The sequence below is a fragment of the Homarus americanus genome, unplaced genomic scaffold (assembly GCF_018991925.1).
Source record: "Homarus americanus isolate GMGI-L3 unplaced genomic scaffold, GMGI_Hamer_2.0 scaffold11302, whole genome shotgun sequence".
Lineage (NCBI taxonomy): Eukaryota > Metazoa > Arthropoda > Malacostraca > Decapoda > Nephropidae > Homarus > Homarus americanus.
The window spans coordinates 646060-668639 of record NW_024736744.1 but is presented as its reverse complement, the minus strand read 5'-3'; the positions used below and the strand labels follow the sequence as shown (position 1 = coordinate 668639).

Below are 22580 nucleotides of genomic sequence, written 5' to 3'. Positions count from 1 at the left end.
TCAGTAGCCACTTCGTTTCAGTTACGTATTGCTAGCTATCTTGTCATTAGAGATGAAGTGTTGTGCCATTTCACACACAGTGTTCTTGGACCTGTCCCTAAAGGTTCTATCTTCACACAGTCCCGAGGACTGTGGTGTTCAAGGTAGCCATATGTATAGCCACACACTTTATTGAATTTTGTTTACATCTACTTGAGAACATACTGCAAAAGGTACTTATATCTAACATCTAGCAGTTTAAAACATGCCTTAATCTAGTGATCTTGTTGCACTCCTATACATATTTCACTTATTACATCATCATGGTAACATGGATCGACTAGTGCCTGTTTGCAATGCCGCACGTCAAACTCATCAGCGAAGTTCTTTCCTGGTACAGTTTAAGGGTTCTTTGACAGACCAATTGTAATTCAACGGTGTCTTTTGTTAGACGCAGCGGTTGGCGAGGCATCAACTCTGTCATGTTTTATGAAGCCTATGTGAGAGGGATCCCACAACAGTTGACCTGACACCCGGCCCAGCAAGGCGCGCATATTTGTGTCTGGCTTCCAGAGACAAGGCAGCCTGAGTCGAGGTACCAGGAGCAAGTAGTGAGATAGAGAAGTCAGTGATGATGAGAGACTGTCAGTAACAGTGGTTTCAATAGATTTAATAGCTGTGAGTATGGCAGCTAATTCAGTTTGTAGAGTGGATGCCCAGTTGTTAATTCTAACTCCTTTCTCAATTATATTACCGTCAGGTTGAGTCACAACAATGCCCAGCCCTCCCAGGCGGTGTTTAGAATCCATCAGTGTAGATGGTCTGTGTGATATTATCATCAGTCACCAGCTAAGAGGTGTGTATGTGTTCAAGGCTCTCAATTTGGCAGTGTGTTGGAAGATACATGCTTTGTATAATTAATTTTAGGCGGATACGTCGGTATTGTGATATCGAAGGAACTGTCCGCCAGGGTAGCGGAAGCTGTCACCTTTGGCCACAGGTGGTCGTCCGAAACATCTTCAAATGTGCTGTAGTTTGGATCCGGCTGACTCGAAGTCACATGGTTCATACATTCTAGCAATTTTAAGGAAACAATGTTATCAGGATCACCGCAGAAGCCTCCAGGGCTATCGCGGGGTTGACTCAATTATTACTATCTTTGGCACTGGGTATACCTAGTTCTTTCCTCATAATGAAATACTTTAGTGCTCATGTAGGACATCGGAAATTATTATATGTATTAGGGAGACAAGAGAAATTAATGTGGAAGTGAAAACAGGGAGTAATGTGTGAAACATGAAATAATAATGTAAAGGGAGAGCAAGAGAGATGTGTGTAAAAGGGAAGGCAAGAAATTAATATGAGAAGACAAATTAATAATGTAAAGAAACAGAAATAAATATGTATAAAGAAAACAAGAAGAAATATGTAAAGAGAACAAGGAAAATATATGAGAGAACAAAAGAAAGTAATGTAAAGAGACAAGAGAAAATAATATTAATAATGTAAAGAAAACACAAGAAAGTATAATATAAAGAGAACAAAAGAAGTATAATATAAAAGAAACAAGAAAGAAATATATGTAGAGACAAAGTGTAAAGACAGAAATTAATGTAGGGAAACAGGAAGAAGTGTAAAAGCAAAGAAGTGTATGTAAAGAGAACAAAAATTAATATGTAAAGAGACAAGAGAATGTAATAATGTAAAGAAAACAAGGGAAATTAATAGTAATCTATGAGAGCAAACAGAAAGTAATAATGTAAAGAAACAAGAGAAAGGTAATGTAAAGAGAACAAGAGAAATTAATATAATGTAAAGAGAGAAACAAGAAGAAATTAATAATATAAAGAAACACAAGAAATTAATATAGAACAAAAAGAATTAATATAAAGAAAACAAGAGAAATAATAATGTAAAGAAACAAAAAGTATGTAAAGAGAAACAAAGTATATAAAGGAAAACAAAGGGAAGAAATTAATAATATAGAAACAGAAAGTATGTGTAAAGAAACAGAGGTAATATGAGAACAGAAAGAAATTAATAATGTAAAGAGAGAAACAGAAGAAATTAATATGTAAAACAAAGAAGAAATTAATAATATAAAGAGAAGAAACAAAGGAAAGAAATTAATATGAGAACAAAGAAGAAATTAATATATAAAGAAAACAAGAAAGAAAGTAATAATATGAAATACAAGAAGGAAATAATAATGTAAAGAAAACAAGAAGAAATTAATATAAAGAAAAACAAGAAGAAAGTATGAGAGAAACAGAAGAAAGTAATATGTAAAGAAACAGAAGAAAGTATGTAAAGGAAACAAGAAGAAATTAATATGTAAAGAAACAGGAAAGTGTATATAAAGAAGAAACAGAAAGAAAATATATATAAAAGGAAACGAAAGTAATATGAAAACAAGAAAGTATATGTATATAAAGAAAACAAAAGAAGTAAATATAAAGAGAAACAAGAAAGAAATTAAATGTATAAAGAACAAAGGAAATAATATGTAAAAAAAAAAAAGTAATAATATAAAGAGAACAAAGAAAATTAATATGTAAAAGAAAACAAAGGAAAGTATATGTATAAAAGGAAATATATGTAAAGAAAACAAAGAAAGCAAAATATATGTAAAGAAACAAAGAAGTATATAAAGAAAACAAGAAGAAATATATATAAAAAGAAAACAACAATATATATGAAGTAAACAAGGAAGTAATAATAAGTAAAGAAAACAAAGAAATAATATTATAGAAACAAATTAAAATATATATAAAGAAAACAAAGTAATAATATATAAAGAAAACAAAGTAATATATATAAATAAAACAAGAAATTAATAATAAAATAAGTAAAACAAAGAGATATGTAAGAAAACAGAAATATAATATGAAGTGAAAGGCAGAAATAAATGTATATGAAAGTGTAGGGAGGTAATATGTAGTAGAAACAGGAAAAATATGTAAATATAAAGAAAACAGAAATTAATAATATAAGAGAAACAAGAAATATATGTAAAGACAAGAGAAAGTAATGTAGAGTAAAACAAGAAATTAATATGTAAAGAAAAAAGGAAGTGTATGAAAGAGACAGAGAATATGTAAAGAAACAAGAAGAGTATATGAAGTAAAACAGAAAAGTGTAATATGAAAGAACAAAGGAAATAATATGAGAAACAAGAGAGTAATAATATATAGAAATATAGAAGCAAAGAAATAATAATATGAAAGAGAACAAGAAGAAATTAATATATATAAGTAAAACAAGGAAGTATATATAAAAGAAACAAAGTAATATGTAAAGAAACAAAATATAATAATATGTAAATAAAAAGAAAATATATATGTAAAGAAACAAGTATATGTAAGAAACAGAAAAATGTATATGTAAATAGAAACAAGAAATGTAAAAGAGAAAACAAGAAAGAAACAAATATATATAAAGAAACAAGAAAGTAATAATATAAAAGAAACAAAGAATAATATAAAGTAAAAGCAAAGGAAAGAATAATATGTAAAGAAAACAAGAAATATATATAAAGTAAAACAAAGGAAATAATATATAAAGAAAACAAAGTAATAATATAAAAGAAAACAAAGTAATAATATAAAAGAAAACAAAGGAAGTAATGTAAAAGACAAAGGAAAGAAATTAATATGTAAAGAAAAACAAGAAATAATAATATGTAAGAAAAACGAAAGTGTAAAGAAAACAAGAAGAAATTAATGTAAAGAAACAGAAGAAATAATATGTAAAGGAAAACAAAGGAAAGTATATGAAGGTACAAAGAAAAGAAATTAATATGAAACAGAAAGAAAGTATGTAAAAGAGAACAAGGAAGAAATATATTATATGTAAAGAAAACGAAGAAATGTATGTAAAGAGAGAACAAGAGAAATTAATAAGTAAGTAAAAAACAAGAAATGTATATATAAAGAAACAAAAAGAAATAATAATAAAGAGAAACAAAGAAGAAATAATATGAGAAACAAAGGAAATATATAAAGAGAACAAAGGAAGTATGTAGAACAAAATTAATATAAAAGAAACAAAGGAAATAATATGTAAAAGAAAACAAGAAGAAATATAATGTAAAGAAACAAGGAAAGTATATATAAAGTAAACAAGAAAGTAATAATATAAAGAACAAACAGTAATAATATAAAGAAACAAACGAAAGTATATAAAGAAAACAAATAATATATATGAAAGAAACAAAATTAATAAAGTAAAAGAAAGCAAATGTAAAAGAGAAAAAAGAAAGAAATAATAAAGCAAAACAAAGAAATTAATAATAACAATAATATAAAAGAAAGAAAAGTATATGTAAAAGAACGAAGTAATAATATATAAAGAAAACAAAAGAAATATATATATGTAAAAGAAAACAAGAAAGTAAAAAAAATATGTAAAAGAAACAAAGAAATAAATAAAAGAAAAGAAATATATGTAAAGAAAACAAGAAAGAAATTAATATATAAAAGGAAAACAAAGAGAAGTATATGTAAAAGAACAAAGAAATATATGTAAAGAAACAGAAATATATATGTATAACAAAACAAGAAGAAATATATAAAGAAAGAAAGAAAGAAAAAGTATATATAAAGAGAAACAAGAGAAATATATAAAGAAGGTGAAAATATAATATAAAGAAAACAAGAAAAAGATATGTAAAAGAACAAAAGGAAATAATGTAAAAAGACAAGAAAAATTAATATATAAAGAAAACAGAAGAAATAATAATATATGAAAGAAACAGAAGAATAATATGTAAAGAAAACAGAAAGAGAAATGTATGTAAAGGAAAACAAGGAAATTAATATAAAAAGGAAAACAAGGAAAGAAATTAATATAAAGAACAAAGAATAATATAGAAAACAAGAGAAATTAATAATGTAAAAGAAACAAAAAGAAAAAATATGTAAAGAAAGCAAGAAAAGAAATTAATATATATGTAATAAAGAAAGCAAAGGAAAATAATATATGAAAAGAAACAAAAGAAAGTAATAATGTAAAAAGAAACAAGGAAAGAGTAATAATGAAGAAAAAAAACAAGAAAGAAATAATAATAAAGACAAAGATAATATGTAAAGGAAAACAAGAAATTAATAATATATAAAGAAAACAAAGAAAAAGTAATATGAAAGAGAGAAACAGAAGAGATATGTAAAGAAACAAGAAAAGTATGTAAAAGAAAACAAGAAGAAATATGTAAAGAAACAAAGAAATAAATATATAAAGAAACAAAGAAGAAATATATGTAAAGAAAGCAAAGGAAATATATATAAAAAGAAACAAAGAAAGTAATATAAAAGAAAACAAAAAAGAAATAATAATAAATAAAACAAAAAAGAGTGTGTGAGGAGGCAGGAGAAGTGTGGGAATACAGGGAGTGTGAGGAGGCAGGAAGTGTGTGGGAGGAGGCGGGGAGGGTGTGTGTGGGGGACAAGGGGAGTGTGTGAGGGAGGCAGGGTGTGTGTGTGGGGAGGCAGGAGAGTGTGTGAGGGAGGCAGGAGGGGTGTGTGGGGGAGAATACAGGGGAGTGTGAGGGAGGCAGGAGAGTGCCTGTGATGGAGGCAGGGAGTGTGTGAGGGAGGCAGGAGTGTGTGTGGGGGATACAGGGAGTGTGAGGCAGCAGGAGTGTGTGTGTGAGGATTTTGATTTTGCGCTTGCAGCTACTTTATGTGCCCACTCATCCTGTGAGCGGTAGCGCAAGGATTAGGGTTTACAAAAGGTCGCAATAATTAACCCCGTTGTCGGGATATTATGGCACTGAAAGTTACACAGTATTTCATTTACATTATTTGTTTAGTTCTATACATAAAGAACTTATTCACAAATGCGTGAGAACAGGCGTGTGAGGCAGTATGCTGCCTCACACTGTCACATTTACGTGAGGTATTCAAGCACATTGCGTATTTGGTTCTGTGATATAGTTACTAAGTGCAAAAAGTGGATACAATCTGAATATGTCGGCTATCTTGTCATTAGAGATGAAGTGTTGTGCCATTTCACACAGTGTTCTTGGACCTGTCCCCAAAGGTTCTATCTTCACACAGTCGAGGACGGTGTTCAAGTGGGGCCATGTATGGGCCACACACTTTACATTTAGTTTTGTTTACATCTGCTTGAGAACATACTGTACTATATCCTAACCTTAATCTAGCGGTTAAAACATCTTGTAATCTAGTGATTTGTTAATGCCTCATACATGTTTCACTTGATACATCTCATGGTAACCTATGGATCGACTAGTGCCTGTTTGCACTTGTCTACTTGCGTCAAACCTCATCAATAAGTTCTTTCCTAATTAAGGTTTTAAGGGTTCTTTTTGACAGACCCAAATTGTATTCAACGGTGTCTTTGTTAGACGCGAGTTTGGCGAGGCATCAACTCTGTCATGTTTTATGAAGCCTATGTGAGAGGATCCACAACAGTTTGACCCTGACACTCGGCCAACAAGGCACGATTTGTGTCTGGCTTCAGAGACAAGAGCGTGACAACCTGAGTCGAGGGTACCAAGGCAAGTAGTGAGGATAGAGAGTCAGTGATGATGAGACTGTCAGTAACAGTGGTTTCAATGAATTTAATAGCTGTGAGTATGGCAACTAATTCAGTTTGTAGAGGGATGCCCAGTTGTTAATTCTAACCCTTTCTCAATTATATTACTGCAGGTTGAGTCACAACAATAGCACTTCCAGCCCTCCCACAGGCGGTGTTTGAGATCCATCAGTGTAGATGGTCTGTGTGATATTATCATCAGTCTGTAGAGTGTGTATGTGTTCAAGGGCTCTCAATTTGGCAGTGTGTTGAGATAAATGCTTTGTATAATTAATTTTAGGCGGATACGTTGGTACAGATATCGAAGGGAACTGTCCGCCAGGGTGGAGGAAGCTGTTGTGTCTCAACTTTGTACAGGTGGTCTAGTCCAAACATCTTCAAATGTGTAGCTGTAGTTTGGATCCATTTAGACTCAGTAGTCCCATGGTTCATACATTCTAGCAATTTTAAGGAAACAATGTTATCAGGATCACCACGCAGAAGCCTCAGGGCTACTGCGAGGTTGACTTCAATTATTCTATCTTTAACACTGGGTAAAGTTCTTTCCTCATATTAAGTACTTTAGTGCTCATGGGACATCCTGAGTGTGTGTGTGTTAGGGAGACAGGAGAGTGTGTGTGAGTGAGGCAGGGGAGTGTGTGTGTGAGGGAGGCATGAGAGTGTGTGTGAGGGAGGCAGGAGGAGTGTGTGTGGGAGGGAGGCAGGGAGTGTGTGAGGGAGACAGAGTGTGAGGGGCAGGAGTGTGTGTGTGTGTGAGGGAGGAGAATGTGTGAGGGAGACAGGAGAGTGTGTGGAGGGAGACAGGAGAGGGTGTGTGAGGGAGACAGGAGAGTGTGTGTGTGTGAGGGAGGCAGGAGAGGTGTGAGGGAGACAAGAGAGGTGTGTGAGGGAGGCAGGAGAGAGTGTGTGTGAGGGAGACAGGGAGTGTGTGTGAGGGAGACAGGGGAGTGTGTGGAGGGAGACAGGGAGTGTGTGGAGGGAGGCAGGAGAGTGTGTGTGAGGGAGACAGGAGAGTGTGTGTGAGGGAGACAGGAGTGTGTGTGTGTGAGGGAGACAGGAGAGTGTGTGTGTGAGGGAGGCAGGGGAGTGTGTGTGTGTGTGTGAGGAGGCAGGAGAGTGTGTGAGGAGACAGAGAGGGTGTGTGAGGGGAGAGGAGAGTGTGTGTGTGAGGGAGGCAGAGAGTGTGAGGGAGACAGGAGAGTGTGTGAGGGGAGACAGGAGAGTGTGTGTGAGGGACAGGAGAGTGTGTGTGAGGAGGCAGGAGAGAGAGTGTGTGTGTGAGGGAGATGAGTGTGAGGAGACAGGGGAGTGTGTGAGGAGGCAGAGAGTGTGTGTGGGGGAGGCAGGAGAGTGTGTGTGTGTGAGGGAGGCAGAGTGTGTGTGTGAGGGAGGCAGAGAGTGTGAGGGAGGCAGGAGAGTGAGGGAGGCAGGAGAGTGTGTGAGGAGGCAGGAGAGAGTGTGTGTGTGAGGGTGGCAGGAGAGTGTGTGTGAGGGAGGCAGGAGAGTGTGTGTGTGAGGGGAGGCAGGAGAGGTGTGTGTGAGGGAGGCAGGAGAGGGTGTGAGGGGAGGCAGGAGAGTGTGTGTGAGGGAGGCAGGAGAGTGTGTGTGTGAGGGAGGCAGGAGAGTGTGTGTGTGAGGGAGGCAGGAGAGTGTGTGTGAGGGAGGAGAGTGTGTGTGAGGAGGCAGGAGAGTGTGTGGGAGGGAGGCAGGAGAGTGTGTGAGAGGCAGGAGAGTGTGTGTGTGAGGGAGAGACAGGAGGTGTGTGTGTGTGAGGAGGCAGGAGAGTGTGAGGGAGGCAGGAGTGTGTGTGGAGGGAGGCAGGAGAGTGTGTGTGAGGGAGGCAGGAGAGGTGTGAGGAGAGAGAGTGTGTGTGAGGGAGGCAGGAGAGTGTGTGTGAGGGAGGCAAGAGAGTGTGTGTGAGGGATGCACGGGTGTGTGTGTTCTGCTGACGGAATGTGAGGTTGTTGATTATATGTAGAAGTCCGAGCGCTTAATGCGCTAATGAAATATATATGGAACCTCGTGTTTCGAAGCCGGATTTGGTAAAACGTTACTCTGATCACCTAAGAGGCACGATTAGTCCCACATCGGAGGTTTATGGCGCCATAAGCTCGATGAACAGGCTGTGTGTGAAATATAACAAAGTCTAGGACTGCTTTTAGTGTCCTAGTGGTATAGAAGCCCTTCCCCACTACAAGTGATGCACGCCGGAGCGCAGGGCCGTACACTCCTGCAGACAGTCCATTCACTGGAACTCCAGGTCTTCTCATCCCAGTTCCCACAACTCCCTTGCAGATCTTCCAAATATTCTTCATAAGGGAGTTCCTGTGGTACCTGACTGTGGAGATGAACCAGTATGTTGCCTTCATTGGTACAAATGCTTGGGCCCTGTGTAGTGAAGAGGAGATGGCCAAGTTCCTGGAGCTCTTTTTTCTGATGGGTGTGGTTGATCTTCCCCCCTGCATGCGGCATTACTGCAAGGAACAGGTGGTGCATGACTGTCCTGCCTTCAGGAATACCATGACTGGAGTTCGTGTCCGTGCCATCCTGAAGCACTGTACTGCACACATCATCGTCATTCCTAAAAACCCATTTTAATTCATATTACGCTACATAACATTCAAATCCACAGCGCTTGTAGAATCTCGGGAGAGACGTGTTTTTCCCATCCGTTTTACCATCAGGATCACTCCCAGTATGTCCCGCCTTCAAACACAGTTGTCACTACGTTTATTCCACTCTCTACTGGCAAACGCAATCTTGAATTAGTCTGTGTAAATCGTCTTTAGTAATTCGCCATACCTTTGTCAACTGAGGGTCATCCTTGAATGAGTAACAGTTAGATTGTTTGTAATTTCTGTCATTGAGTGAGTAGCGATCGCTGGCAACTCAGGGGTATATAAACCAGTGCGAGGCGGGAGGACTAGACCATCAGAGTGACACACTTTCTAACCCTCTCTCACCATGAACGGTTACGAGTTTGATAACGTGGCGCGGATACGTCCGGATACGCCGACCTGCCCCAAGAAATTAAACCTCCTAGTTCTCAAGAAGTTCTTTGAAACTAATGAGATCATGGGAGTCACCAAGGTGGAACAACTGAAGCTCCATGGTGACATCGAGATCATCTTCGCCGAGAAGGGTATGCCCGTACAGCTCGCGGAGATCCCAGATATCAACGGCATTCCATTTAAAATGATTGCCTACAAGTGGGACAACCTGAAGCTGGGAGTAATCTCCCACGCTGAAATTGCCCACATGGACCAAGCAGAGCTGAGTGAGCTCCTCAAGGGGCAACTCCAAGTTGTGAAGAAGCTGTCCGACACCACTGCCCTCATCGGACACCATACAACTCTACCCAAGGAGGCTCAACTGGCGTGGGTAACTGTGCCTGTCAAGCCCTACTGCAGACCGAAACGCTGTTACAAATGCCAGCACTACGGACACACTGTAAACAAGTGTGAGGCGCAGGAGGACACCTGCTCCTTGTGCGGCAGCCCCGGACACCGCTACACGGTCTGCCCCAACACAGTAAAAAAATGCGCTGCCTGTGGCGGCCCACATTCCTCCGCCGATCGGACCTGCCCGAAATGGAAGGAGGAATGCAGGATAGCCAAGGTTCGACTCGACAAGAAACTGAGCTACAAAGAGGCCCTCCTTGCTGTACGCTCCCAAGACAAGAAAAAACCAGTAAAAAAAGAAAAACCAAGAAAAGAAAACCCAAGCAAAGAAAACTCAAGAAAAGACACCCGCCACACAGAATCAAGAACACCACGAGGCCCGTGGAGCTGAAGCCCACGTGGTCAACCTCACCGTCTCCTACTTCTTCCACACCTATGAGGACATAAGACACGAGGAATACGAACAACAAGACCCAAACACGAATGAATGGACACTTCAAGAGAGCAAGAAGAGGAGGAGGGTTAGAAGAAAATCAACTTCAAGCTAAGAAGAATACCAAGATAGAAGACCAAGACATTTCCTCCAAACAAGAAAACAACACACACAATCAAGCCGACCAAGCACTGAGAAACCATGGCCCAACCCAACACGCACCTGACGCGTGACCTGACGCTAACCTGACTCTGTCCTGCCGCCTCCCAGCCGCGTCCAGGCGAGTTGCTGCTGCCTCTAACTTAAACTCCCTCACGCAAGCGGTGTTTAGCCACTGCACCTATCCTTTCCTCCTAAAATTCACTTCAATCCTCCCTTTATCTTTCCCCTGAACCTCCTTCCCCCCTGTCACTAGCATTTTATATATGTATGTAGGACTAGACCTCCCGTATCACCTTTCACCTTAGTTCTCAGATCGAGGGTGGGCTTAATTGAAACCCACTGGTCGCTTGGAGCCGGTGGATACCCAGCAGTGGTCAATATAGGAGTGATGGCGCTGATTCGGCATGATTAATCGGCCCCACTCTACCTCATGGGCCGAGGACCCCAGACCCACCTCGTGTCGGAGTGTAACCGACCACAACAGCAGTTTTTAGAGGCGCCAGTGCTATACCCTGGGACAGGCCTTGGAGTTATGTTTCACAGTGTGGTTGTATGTGTTGGTTAATAATTACCCCATGTTGGGTAGTGGACCCATGTCGATGTTTGTATCAGTATTAGCGTGTTGTGAGTGCATCTCCTATACCCTACCAATAGTCTGTGAAGCATCATATGCCATGTAACTATGTATTGTGAGTAAGGACAAGGAACTGGTCCTGCTATGTAATGTAATGTGACACCAGTTATTGTGTGCACGGTAAGAGTGTAATATCTGAGTAATTGCTGTTGAGTAAATAGGAAAATAAGGAAACAAGTAAATAAGAAATACAGAGACTGCAATAGGCCCAGGAGTTGAGCCTGGTAGTTATATGTTAATAACATCTATTTTCCCCTTTGATTTTATAATAATAAACTTGTTCTTTGAGTATTTTAGGAGTATTCATTTCTCCCACAGTAGTTACCTTTATTTCCGTCCAAGTGACCCTGATATCAGAATTACACTACCCATGTGCCTAGACCATCGACATGCTACCAAAAAGAACTGAGGTTAGGTAGTATCAAAAATGAACTGAAGTAAGTAGAAGGAACATTTGAAAGAACTTAAGACATGTTGTGGTTTCACCCTTCTTTCCCTTTATCGATCTGGTCAATGAAAAACCTAACCCAATGCCTAGTCCACTCTGACCGCTACCTAACGAGTTGCATGCTGTCCAGAGGGGGTCTGGTGGCAGCGACCCTTAGAAATTAAGATTAGAGTTACGTATTTACCCTTAGAATTAGTGACCCCCAGGCTGGCAGTATAGCACTTCCATGCCTTCAATAGTTGTCATGCCTGCAGACAACACAGACTGCCTTATCACAGTTCACACAGTGATGTCCTACCTCCTCAGTCGGTACCAAGAGTGTCTACCTTCCTGAGAAGCATATCTGTATTGACGAAAGAAGTTCGAGTTGGAAAGGACTACTGTACTCTCATTCTGCGTGTACCACCCTCAGAAACTGCAGAGGTATGCCATCGAAATGTACATGCTAGCAGAATCATTGTCAGGCTACATATGGAACGTCCAAGTGTATACCGGTGAGACGAAAGCAACTTCCACCACCGTATTGGAACTCATCGAACTCATCGAACCACTGAAGGGTTTCAGCTACGAGGTATTCCTGGGTAAGTATTATAACTTAAGTGTCCTTGTGCCAAACCCTCTTCTCTCAAGGTGTTTGTGTGCAGCACTACGACTGGCACGAGGTGTTCCTCAGAGCCTGCAAAAGCTGGGGGAGAAGAAGAACCTGGCAGGGAAGACAGAAGGAGAATGTCATGGTGTTATGGAAAGATAAGCGCATTTTCAGTATGGTGTCAACCTTCCACAGCACCAACACCATGACAAAGCAGATGCACACCAAGGTGAAGAGGCAGAACCATCAACAAGCTCATCGTGGTGGAAGACTACAATCAGCACATGGGTGGGGTGGACCATTATGACCAAATGGTTCAATACTCCCATCCAAAGGCAAACCTTATCCAGATGGCCCTCTTCAGTGCATTTTCATTATACAAAATGTATTCCCCTGACACCGGTAAGATGGTGATGCTGGATTTCCTGGAGCACTTCATTGAGAAGCTCCTGAAATTCAGGCTGGAGGAGTGACACATCTGATGGGGGTACAGACTAGATTGTGTATAACCTAGTAGACAGTAATGTCAAGGCTGTCATCTCAGAATTCACTGTTGCTGATGTCAAGTGTGAACCCCACCCTAAGCTCAGAATTAACATCCCAGACAATCTTTAACTGCACTTCAAGACCTAAATCCACAGATGTTATGCTGGATATACACCTGGGTCAGCGGATGAATTTTGTTGTGATCTTGTAAATGTCATTACCACATATTATATCACCTGGGTCAAGGAGGAAGGGGGGCAGCACTAAACCACTTCTGTGGACACATGACCCCATCCTCACCAAAGGAGAGAAGGTAGAACAGCTTGCCAACACTTATAAGCAAAATAAAACTAGTGCTAACCTCCTGGCATTCCTCAAAGCTAACAGAGCATCTCGTGAACTCAAAGGTCAGGTGAGGAACACCTATTGGGAACAATTCTTACAGGGGATTAATAGAACAACCACTCTAGCAGAAGTGTGGAGCAAATTTAGAGCCATTATCAAGTCACCCAACCCAGTCCAACTTCTTCACAGCCGTGCAGAATATGTGAACAACTGGGCCAACACAACACAAACTGAACTAATGGGAATTTACTTAGCTACAGACTACCTTAAAGCAAATGGAGGTGGGGTGATATTCTGTGACGTCCAAAGTGCTTTGAAATCAATGAACAGACCGTCAGGTTCTTTGTCTAAAGTTGTCTGTGACGTGAAAAGAAATGTGATAACCGTTAAGGAGAACAACTTTCGTATTGAGTTTGTGTGGATTCTGTCCCCTGTTGGAATTAGGAATCATGACTGTTCTGATAGACTGGCCAGTGAGGCATGTAAGAAAGAAAATGCAGACCAGTACCTTGGCCTGTCCAATGCTGTACTTAAAAACATTCAAGTCAAAATCATGAACTCTGATCTAGAAGAACTGAGAAATGCAGAGAGACCTGACAGTTGTAGCATTAGTAAATATGACAAATGTTGTGACAAGAGGTACCGGTATGGCCAGCATAAGGACAGAACCAACAATGTGATGTAGTCGTGGCCAGAATTAGCCTAGGATACAGACACATCTGGCAAGTTAGTGACGCTGTACCCATACCGGAACACTTGGCATATAAACTTTGTGACAAATCTTTAAAGCATACACCTGAACACTATATTTTTTAACGTGACACTGTCAAAGACTTCAGGCCATCTGGCCAATTGTATAATGAAGTATGTTATTTCTACATTGAATCAGGAGTGTTTGAGGACATTCTTGCTGTTTATCCAAAATTTGTTAGCCCACTCTGATTAGTCCTCAAATAGAATATGATTTCTACTGTATATGAACCACTGTTCTGCATGGCAGTGAACAGTGATATCACCCACATGATTATGACTTATGTATACTATTAATGAATATGATCTGTTTCTTTATGTATGAACCGCTGTCCTGCATGGCAGTGAGAAGTAATAGCACCTTCAGTGTCAAGGCCTGACTGAATTACTCGGAATAGGCAAACTGTACTCCAAGCTTTGCCTATAATTTAGTTACCGTTAAAGATGTGGGCGAATGCCCACCCACGTGTATAAAAAAAAAATCGTCCCCCCAAAAACTCGGAATTGCATGAATTTTATCAGTACCATTCTCTTTGTCAGTGTTGGGTACCAGTTTAAAAAAAAAAAAAAAAAAAAATTATATATATAGTGAACCCTCACTTTATGTGGTCAATTGAACCCCATGGAGGCCCGAGAAATGCATAAAGTGAACAACATAACATATGGGATTAATTGAAATAGAGATCGGGCCGACCCCCTATACTGCCAGATTCTGGGGTTGTTTATACTAAGGGTAAATACTTAACTCTAATCTTAATTTCTAAGGGTCGCTGCCACCAGACCCCCTCTGGACAGCATGTAGCTCGTTAGGTAGCGTGCAGAGTGGACTAGGCATTGGGCTAGGTTTTCCATTGACCAGATCGATAAGGGGGAAGAAGGGTGAAACCATAACATGTCTTAATTGATTTATTCCTTATAAAACATACTGGTAAAAAACATATACATGAATTGGCCTTCCTCAGAAGAACAACGAAAATGTGGTTACCCAGATGGGCCCCAGACTCTTACATTGATGGCGTGTCATCCACCTACTTATTGCATAACAATCTGTGACCACCTTACCTCGGTCATTCCTTCTTACACTATCCCTTAACACATCAGACTGCTCCACCTGTATGGAATATAGCACCGTCGGTTATCATACATAGTAGCACCATCTCAACACACATGTTACACTCCATACTTGCAAGTATGGGACTCCTTGTGACTTTTAGGTATACACAACAGGCACCTCATTCGCACACCGCCCTCGGTGGGTAAAGACGAGGGCTTCACCTAGAGACATACCAGCACTATTTCTACGCCTGGTATTACAGATCGCTCCAAGTGACGACCGCAGAGTTTCTCACGGTCTCCTTATTTGTGACTATTCATGTGGAGTGGTGTGCTGGAAATCCATAGGTTCACAGTGGATTGGGATAGCCGGGAGTAGTCACCACGTGTTGTGACGCTCAGAGGGATAATGGCGGCCGGGCGGCAAGGCACTCCGACCGCATGGAACCTGAGGTGACGGTAGAACGGGGAATACTGAGAAATAATGCCTGACGGGCGGTTATCCCACCCCCTAACACATTCCTATTACACTTATATATCCGGCAAAGCTTTAAACTGTAATAACTTCTATATATAAACCTTAATTATAGGGCGGGATACAGCCCGCTAGGACACTGACCTGAGGTGACGGTAGAACGGGGAATACTGAGGGCATTGCCCCGCTGCTCCTCATCACGTAGGCCTACAGTTTCCAATCTTTAATTTTCACTTTTGTTTCTTATGGCTCTCACCTGAACACTTTTCAGTATATTGTCACTCATGCCTTATAAACACATATTTTAATCCTAAATTACACACTAAGGTAAGGTCTTGGTTTGCTAGTTCGTGGGTAAATTCATGGGGTTATAATATCAACGTGGCACCCGAGGCGGGTACATGACGCGCCTTGAAACAAAGGCTGAATGTTCATGGCGGGGGTGTATCAACTTCACTTAAAACTGTAATGAGGGATCCTCCTCTCACACATTGCACTATTTGAATACAGACATAAGATTCTCTGATCACTGTACCTGTCGTGGGTATATGTCACGTGAGGATACGAGGTGTATTAAGTCCATACCAACGCATACAAGATATTTCCTTTTAAGTATAGTTTCTGGGTCACTTCCAACACCTCACATAGTTCTGATACATTTATCCTTTTTCCAGATCATTGTTCTCATGTATTTTCATATGATATCTGTGGAAGTTATGTTCGCTACGCTCACAGACGTAAATAGTATGACCTTCAAACCCTGATCCACACTTAGTCCTACAGTACACTAGTCCGGCTCAACTGGACTTTAACATTCATCTTATGGATACTCTGAGTTCTCCTTAATGCTATGAATACATACAATTAATATGATATAACTGTACCTGGGTACAATACAACACATGGTCTAGTAACATTGAGTAGGTGAGTTATCCTTTATCAATGTTTCCCGTTTTCTGAGGTTCTACAAGCGCGGTGGATTTGAATGTTATATAGCGTAATATGAATTAAATGGGGTTTTTAGGAATGACAATGATGTGCGCAGTACACCCCAAACTCCACTTTTTCCCGACACAATACCTACTGTATATTCTAGTAAAAATAACATCTTAATTTTATGATGGTACACGCACACAATTAATATTTAAGAGAAATAGAGAAATACAGTCGCCAAGTTAATGTCCATTCAAATAATGGACTCGACTCCCTTCCCCTCTTCTCACACTCGCTGGCTCTTCCCTCTCTGAGAAATGTTTGGGGGAAAACACTAGATTTTAAGGTATAGTAATAAATAATACCTCAAACTAAAGTTAGGATAATATAATTGACATTGCTGGATTCCTTGCAAGACCAGGTATATTTTGAATATAAATGTCATATATTTTGCACAAAAGATAACATATTTACTCAGAGTAAACAAAATACTTACATTAGATCTAAAATTTGTATGTCTAATGCAAAATCTATGATGTTTATATTCAAAATGATCATCAAATTGTAAGAATTCCAGCAATGTAAATTATATTCTGGCCGGGTAATTTGTGTGAATTTTATGAGCAAAAACAAATATCTTCAGTTAATAAAAAAAAATATTCTTCACGACACTATCTGTCAATCAAAGTACCCCACCTTGCCTCCCCCTCTCTTCCCACCACGCCAGCTGGGACGGTCGGTCCCTCCCTCCCCCCCACCCCCCACCTTCCCTCCCTACCAGAGAAATGTTTGGGAGAAAACAGAATATTTACCTTTTTAGTAATAAATAATACCTCAGACTAAAGTTAGGATATATATATATATATATACACGAGGTCTGTCCAAAAATGATGGTGTTGATCCATATGATGATGCTGTTCAAGGAGAGGACTGGGAGGAGCTGTTTGGTGCTGCAGATGATAAGGAAAATGATTTTGATGGATTTTAATGAAAATATTCAGAAATATGGTATCGTAGTATTTATTCAAGTCAATTAGGATAGAATATTATTGTAATACAACAGTTTTTTAACTGAAAACCATTCGAAAAACGATTACGGTAGAATCTTTTGAATGACAAAAGAAAGTGAGTCATTGTTTTCGTCACAATTTTATCCCACTTTCCACTGTAATACGTACGTCATTTCAGCAAAAATATTACATTTCCATATTTATTTCTGAGAATATATTCATTCAGGCACAGTTAAGGTAAAATATACTTGTGATGTAATATTGTAATGAAAATATTTATCAATAAGGTATCGTATTTTTCTTTTGTTTCAAATTTAATTAACAAAGATTGATGTTTCAAATTTAATTAACAAAAATTTATGTATCTATAAATAAAATTTTAAAAATGAATACTTTGTTTTACATACTCCTGTGCATACCATACCATGCATTTGGCTACTTTGGGCTTGCTATGATGACGCAAGAGATCTGCCCTGGCAACTGTACCGACACTCACAGCGGGTGGTGCATTGGTGCGTCGTTTCCATTGTTTACTGGTAGTTACTGGTAAATATTTTTCAACCTAACGAAACTATTACCCGTATAGAGGTCGACCCCCAACTTTTTGCCCAAAAATTTGGTTTTAAGAACTCGTGCTATACACGGGTATATACGGTATATGAACAGTAAATAAGTGTTGCTTTCATATTCTTATGTAAAGTAATGACGATACGTTTTCACGTGTGTGTACTTACATGCGCGATCTCTTTTTTCTTTACCATTATTGTTAGCGACTTCTATTGTTCCATTTATTAACATTAAATAACATTACTTAAAACAACCATATTAATTTTACTACAGCTACAGCCAAGGTCTTATTTTCTTCAGTTTTATATGTAGAACCAGTCAGTCACTGGTTTTGTAATCAACGAAAACAATGCTGTGTCATTTCCTCGTGTGTTTTAATATTCTACGTATTATTAATGAATTGTATTGCTCATTTTGCACACATAAACATTAATTCAATAAAAAAGACATTCAGTAATAAACAATAATGAATCTTTTGTACATAAGAGAAATGACGCTGTTTACACGATTATGCACGTCGTCTGCACGTTGGCAGGCCGTTCAAACCCGTCGAAATTCAAGTTTCCGCCGTCAAAATTTTTATTTATTTATTTTTTTGTGTGTTCCAATAAAATACGTTATGAATTAGAAACTCGCGAAATTTGAGAAGACGTTAAGAATTAAAAACTCGCGAAATTTGAGAAGCTACTATACGACATTTAACCCTTCAATATGTCTTCAAAGAGACCATGATGCAGAGAAAGTGGTGCTAGTGCTTCCAAGCATAAGCACAAGTCACTATCTATCCAGGAAAAGGGTGAATTTCCATGGTCCGGCAATTTCCATGGTCCGGCACCGGTCAGGTCCCGAGGTTGCCGGACTAGAGAGGTACAACCTGTACAAGGGAGATTACATTTTCTCCCAAACAAAATCAATATGACTCGTAACTGTGATATTTTAGTAAGTTATTTCATTTAATATCTCTTATTGTTATATAAGTCACCAGTGTGACATTCATAAACAACTAACTCACTATATCATACACCTCTCCCTTCTCTTATCTCAATTATCCCTCAGCTCAATGATCTTTGTTTCTTAATCAAGCTAACTTCATTTTAGAGCACTTATATTTTGAGGGATCACCAAGTTCTCTATTTGTTGCCAATGAGGGTGCACAGACATCATCGCTTCAATTAATTAGCTCGAGCGATAATGCCTGAGTGAGCATCAAGTCACCCAGAGGGGTTGACAGTGCTGAGCTGCTACCATAGCGCTCAATTGGCTAACATCGTTTACCATTACTCTAGCAAGATGTATTGGGTTGAGAAATCCACCCTGAATGGTTCTCATATTACCCTTACTAAGGATACAAGGTCCATCTTAACATAACTCTAGATTGCTAGTAAGACTGGAAGATCAGCGTCCAAAAGGATCACTAAAACTAGCAGCCTCGCTAAAGTTTGCCTGGAAAGGCTAAACCCGCTACTGAGGACATGAATAAAATAGAGTTATGAAGAGAAAAACCTAACTCTGGCCTGCATGCTGAGGGTAATTAGAAAACCCAAGGAGGAAGCCCGAACAGTTTTGTGAACAAACATGAGAAGAGGGAGATGGATGGCCACACATATCATGGTATGCATTACTTGCACGTGTATAATTGGGAAAAAAAAAAAAAATTATACAGTCAACCCTCACTTTACGCGGTCCCACATTCCACGTTCCCACGTTAACGCGCTGCCTTGCCAGAACCAAACGTGCTCACATTACGCGGTGCGTGAACCCCATTACGCGGAGTGTGTCCGGCGCGACGCTATTTTTAGATTCACCCCACCCGCCTGCCTGCCTGTGCTCCTCGCCTCTCCCTCCTCCTCCCTCCGCTTGGGCAAGCCGCGCGGTAAGGTTGCGCAGTGTGTGTCTTTGTTGCGTTATCACTGAAGTCATATGACGAATCAGATTGTGATTGGCCATGCATCCCTACCCCCCTCTGCTGCTAACTGTAATTGGCTTAAAGTATTATGACGTGTCCACCCGGGGGAGGGAGGGAGGGAGGAAAGACGATGCTTGACCTAGCCACGCCAGTTTCATCCCTCCACGCCAGACCATGTAAACGTGTATCCATTGTTCTGTAAAATGGCTTCCGCCGGACCACCGCCCCCAGAGAGAAACCTTTCCTTACCTGGACCCAGCGGCACTAAGCCAAAGAAGACACGACGTTCCTTAAGCTACGAGGTGAAGTATACCATCAACCAAGAGTTGGAGAAAGGAACAAGGCAGGTTGATTTGGCGCGCCAGCATGGTGTGAATCAATCTACGATTCGAACAATAAAGAAGGATGCAGCCAAGATAAAGGAGCACATGAAGATCACAAAGTCTACAGGTGCTTCTATGATCAAGTATTTTCACAACCAGGTGCTTCTCAAGACAGAAAAATTACTTGTGAGGTACTTGGTGCGTCAGGCGCGACGGAACATGGCGGTCGACACCCACTCTGTTAAGGAGTACGCACGTGAACTGTACATTGCAGTGGCACGAAAGATGGGAATTACAGAGCCCAAACCCTTTAATGCTTCCTCTGGGTGGTTACAGAGTTTTAAGATCCGGAACAAGATCACCAATATAAACATTGGTGGTGAAGAAGCGAGTGCTGACCGTGCTGCGGCTAGGGAATTTCCTCCGTTTTTACGTGAGATTATGGAGGAAGGACAGTACAGTGACGACCAGGTGTTTAACATGGATGAATCTGGTCTTTTCTGGAAAAACCTACCTTCCAAGTCCTTCGTTGTAAAAAATGCCAACAAGATTCGGGGCCGGAAGATGCAGAAGGAACGCATCACCATCCTGTTTACCACCAATGCCTCCGGTACCTGTAAGCTCAAGTTATCGGTGATCCACACAGCACGCAAGCCGCACGCCTACAAAACCATGGACATGACCAAGCTATATGTCCACTGGCTGACCGCACGTAAGGCATGGATATTCTCTACACTGTCCCTCTCCTGGTTTGATGACTGTTTTGTTCCCGATGTAAAGAAATTCTGTGAGCGACAGAATGTGCCATTCAAGATTTTGTTGCTGCTGGACAACGCACCAGGACACTCGCCCCTACTGTTAGATCGTCACCCCAACGTAAAAGTGGTCTTCCTTCCTCCCAACACTACGTCTATATTACAGCCCATGGACCAAGAGTTAATCTGTAATGTAAAAGCTGCATTCTCTTCGAAAAAATTCAAACTCCTGAACGACTACACCAACACCAGGGAAGAGTTGCGTAACCTGAGTGACACCACCACCGATAGCAAGAGCGAAGAAGATGAGGATCAACAGTTGGCACAGCAAAAAATACTGTTCAAACAATTCTGGAGAGTATTTAACATCAAGAAAGCTGTGGACTTCTTGGTGGAGTCATGGGATCAGCTGTCTATTGCTACAATTCGTCACGCATGGAGACATGTGTTGCATGGAATACCAGGTGAGAGGAGGAGTCAATCTGTGACTGGTGAGGTTCAGACTGTTGCAGTAGCAGTGGACCTTACCAGAGAAGCTGCGCAGAGTGTTACAGTTCCAGGCTTCTCCGAGACCACCAACGACGACATCATGGAGGTGATAATGGAACCTGATGTGACTACCGAGGAGATGGTACATGATGATGACGACGTTAGTGAAGAGGCAGGTGGTGCGTCATCCCAAGAAGAACAACACTTATCCCATAGTAATGTTAGGGGTGCCATCGAGTGTATCGAGAAAGCCAAGCTCCTCCTTTCTGACGACCCTGACGCAAAAAGGTATGAAATCTTCACTACCCAGCTGTTGCAGACTATGGAGCCCTACATCAAGGTGTATCACGACAACATCAACACCAGCCGTCAGCAAAGCATAACAGATTTCTTCGCCCGCAACCCACCATAGCCAGCCCAAGCCAGTGATAGTGACAGTGAAGATGACTTTGAGGGATTTGTCAGGGAAGCCCTGACAACTGTAAGTGACAGTGATGGTGATGCACCTAGTAATGGTGATTCACCTGAGGGCCAGTAGCCTGCCCTCTGCCTCGGAACCAGCCTCCATCCCCGTACGCCGACCCATCTCTTCTACTAACGTAAGTGTTCCACCTAACTTTTAGTTTTCCTAGCCTAACCTTTATTTTTCCTATGTTAACCTTTATTTTTCCTAACCTAACCTCTTCTATATTACTTGTTTTTTCATACCATCATAAAGTTAAGATAAAATTTTTACTACAACATAGTTGTGTGTCGTCAAAAAGTGGAGTTTGGGGGTCGGCCCGGACTCTATTTCAATTAATCCCATATGTTATGTTATTTACTTTACGCGTTCCTCACTTTCTGCGGGACCCTGCGGGTTACATTAACCGCGTAAAGTGAGGGTTGACTGTACTGTATATATTATATATATATATATATATATATATATATATATATATATATATATATATATATATATATATATATATATATATATATATATATATATATATATATATATACATATACATATACATATATATATACATATAAAAACATATACATATACATACATATATATACAGTATTACCTCACCAACGGTGTTCACTTAACGCTGGCATATACGTGCCTTGCCAGAGTTGAACTTTCACTTAACACGGATTTTTCCACATATACGGTGTCCGCCCGAGATGCTATTTTAGATTTTGCCCACGCGCCACCACCCGCCTGCCCGCCTGTGCCTCCTCCGCCAGCAAGCCGCTACGTAAGGTTGCGAGGTGTGTCTTTGTTACAAGTATCAC

General features: G+C 40.1%; 1 protein-coding gene across 6 annotated transcripts in view; it reads right to left on the bottom strand.

The window, feature by feature from the left end:
- Nucleotides 1-8438: 8438 nt before the first annotated feature.
- LOC121872430 (polyadenylate-binding protein, cytoplasmic and nuclear-like) overlaps nucleotides 8439-22580 on the bottom strand; it is a 39059-nt gene continuing 24917 nt past the window's right edge. For 2 of the 6 annotated variants that reach the window (XR_006090077.1, XM_042375180.1), the window contains one exon: nucleotides 8439-9011. Coding sequence is in view for 3 of the 6 variants with exons in the window: in XM_042375180.1 (XP_042231114.1) it covers nucleotides 9009-9011 (3 nt within the window). In the remaining 3 variants the exon portion in view is untranslated. Of the gene's footprint in view, nucleotides 9012-15093; nucleotides 15287-15572; nucleotides 15624-22580 lie in introns of those variants that run through there. The other 4 variants (XM_042375177.1, XR_006090076.1, XM_042375178.1 and 1 more) reach the window with 4 other exon arrangements.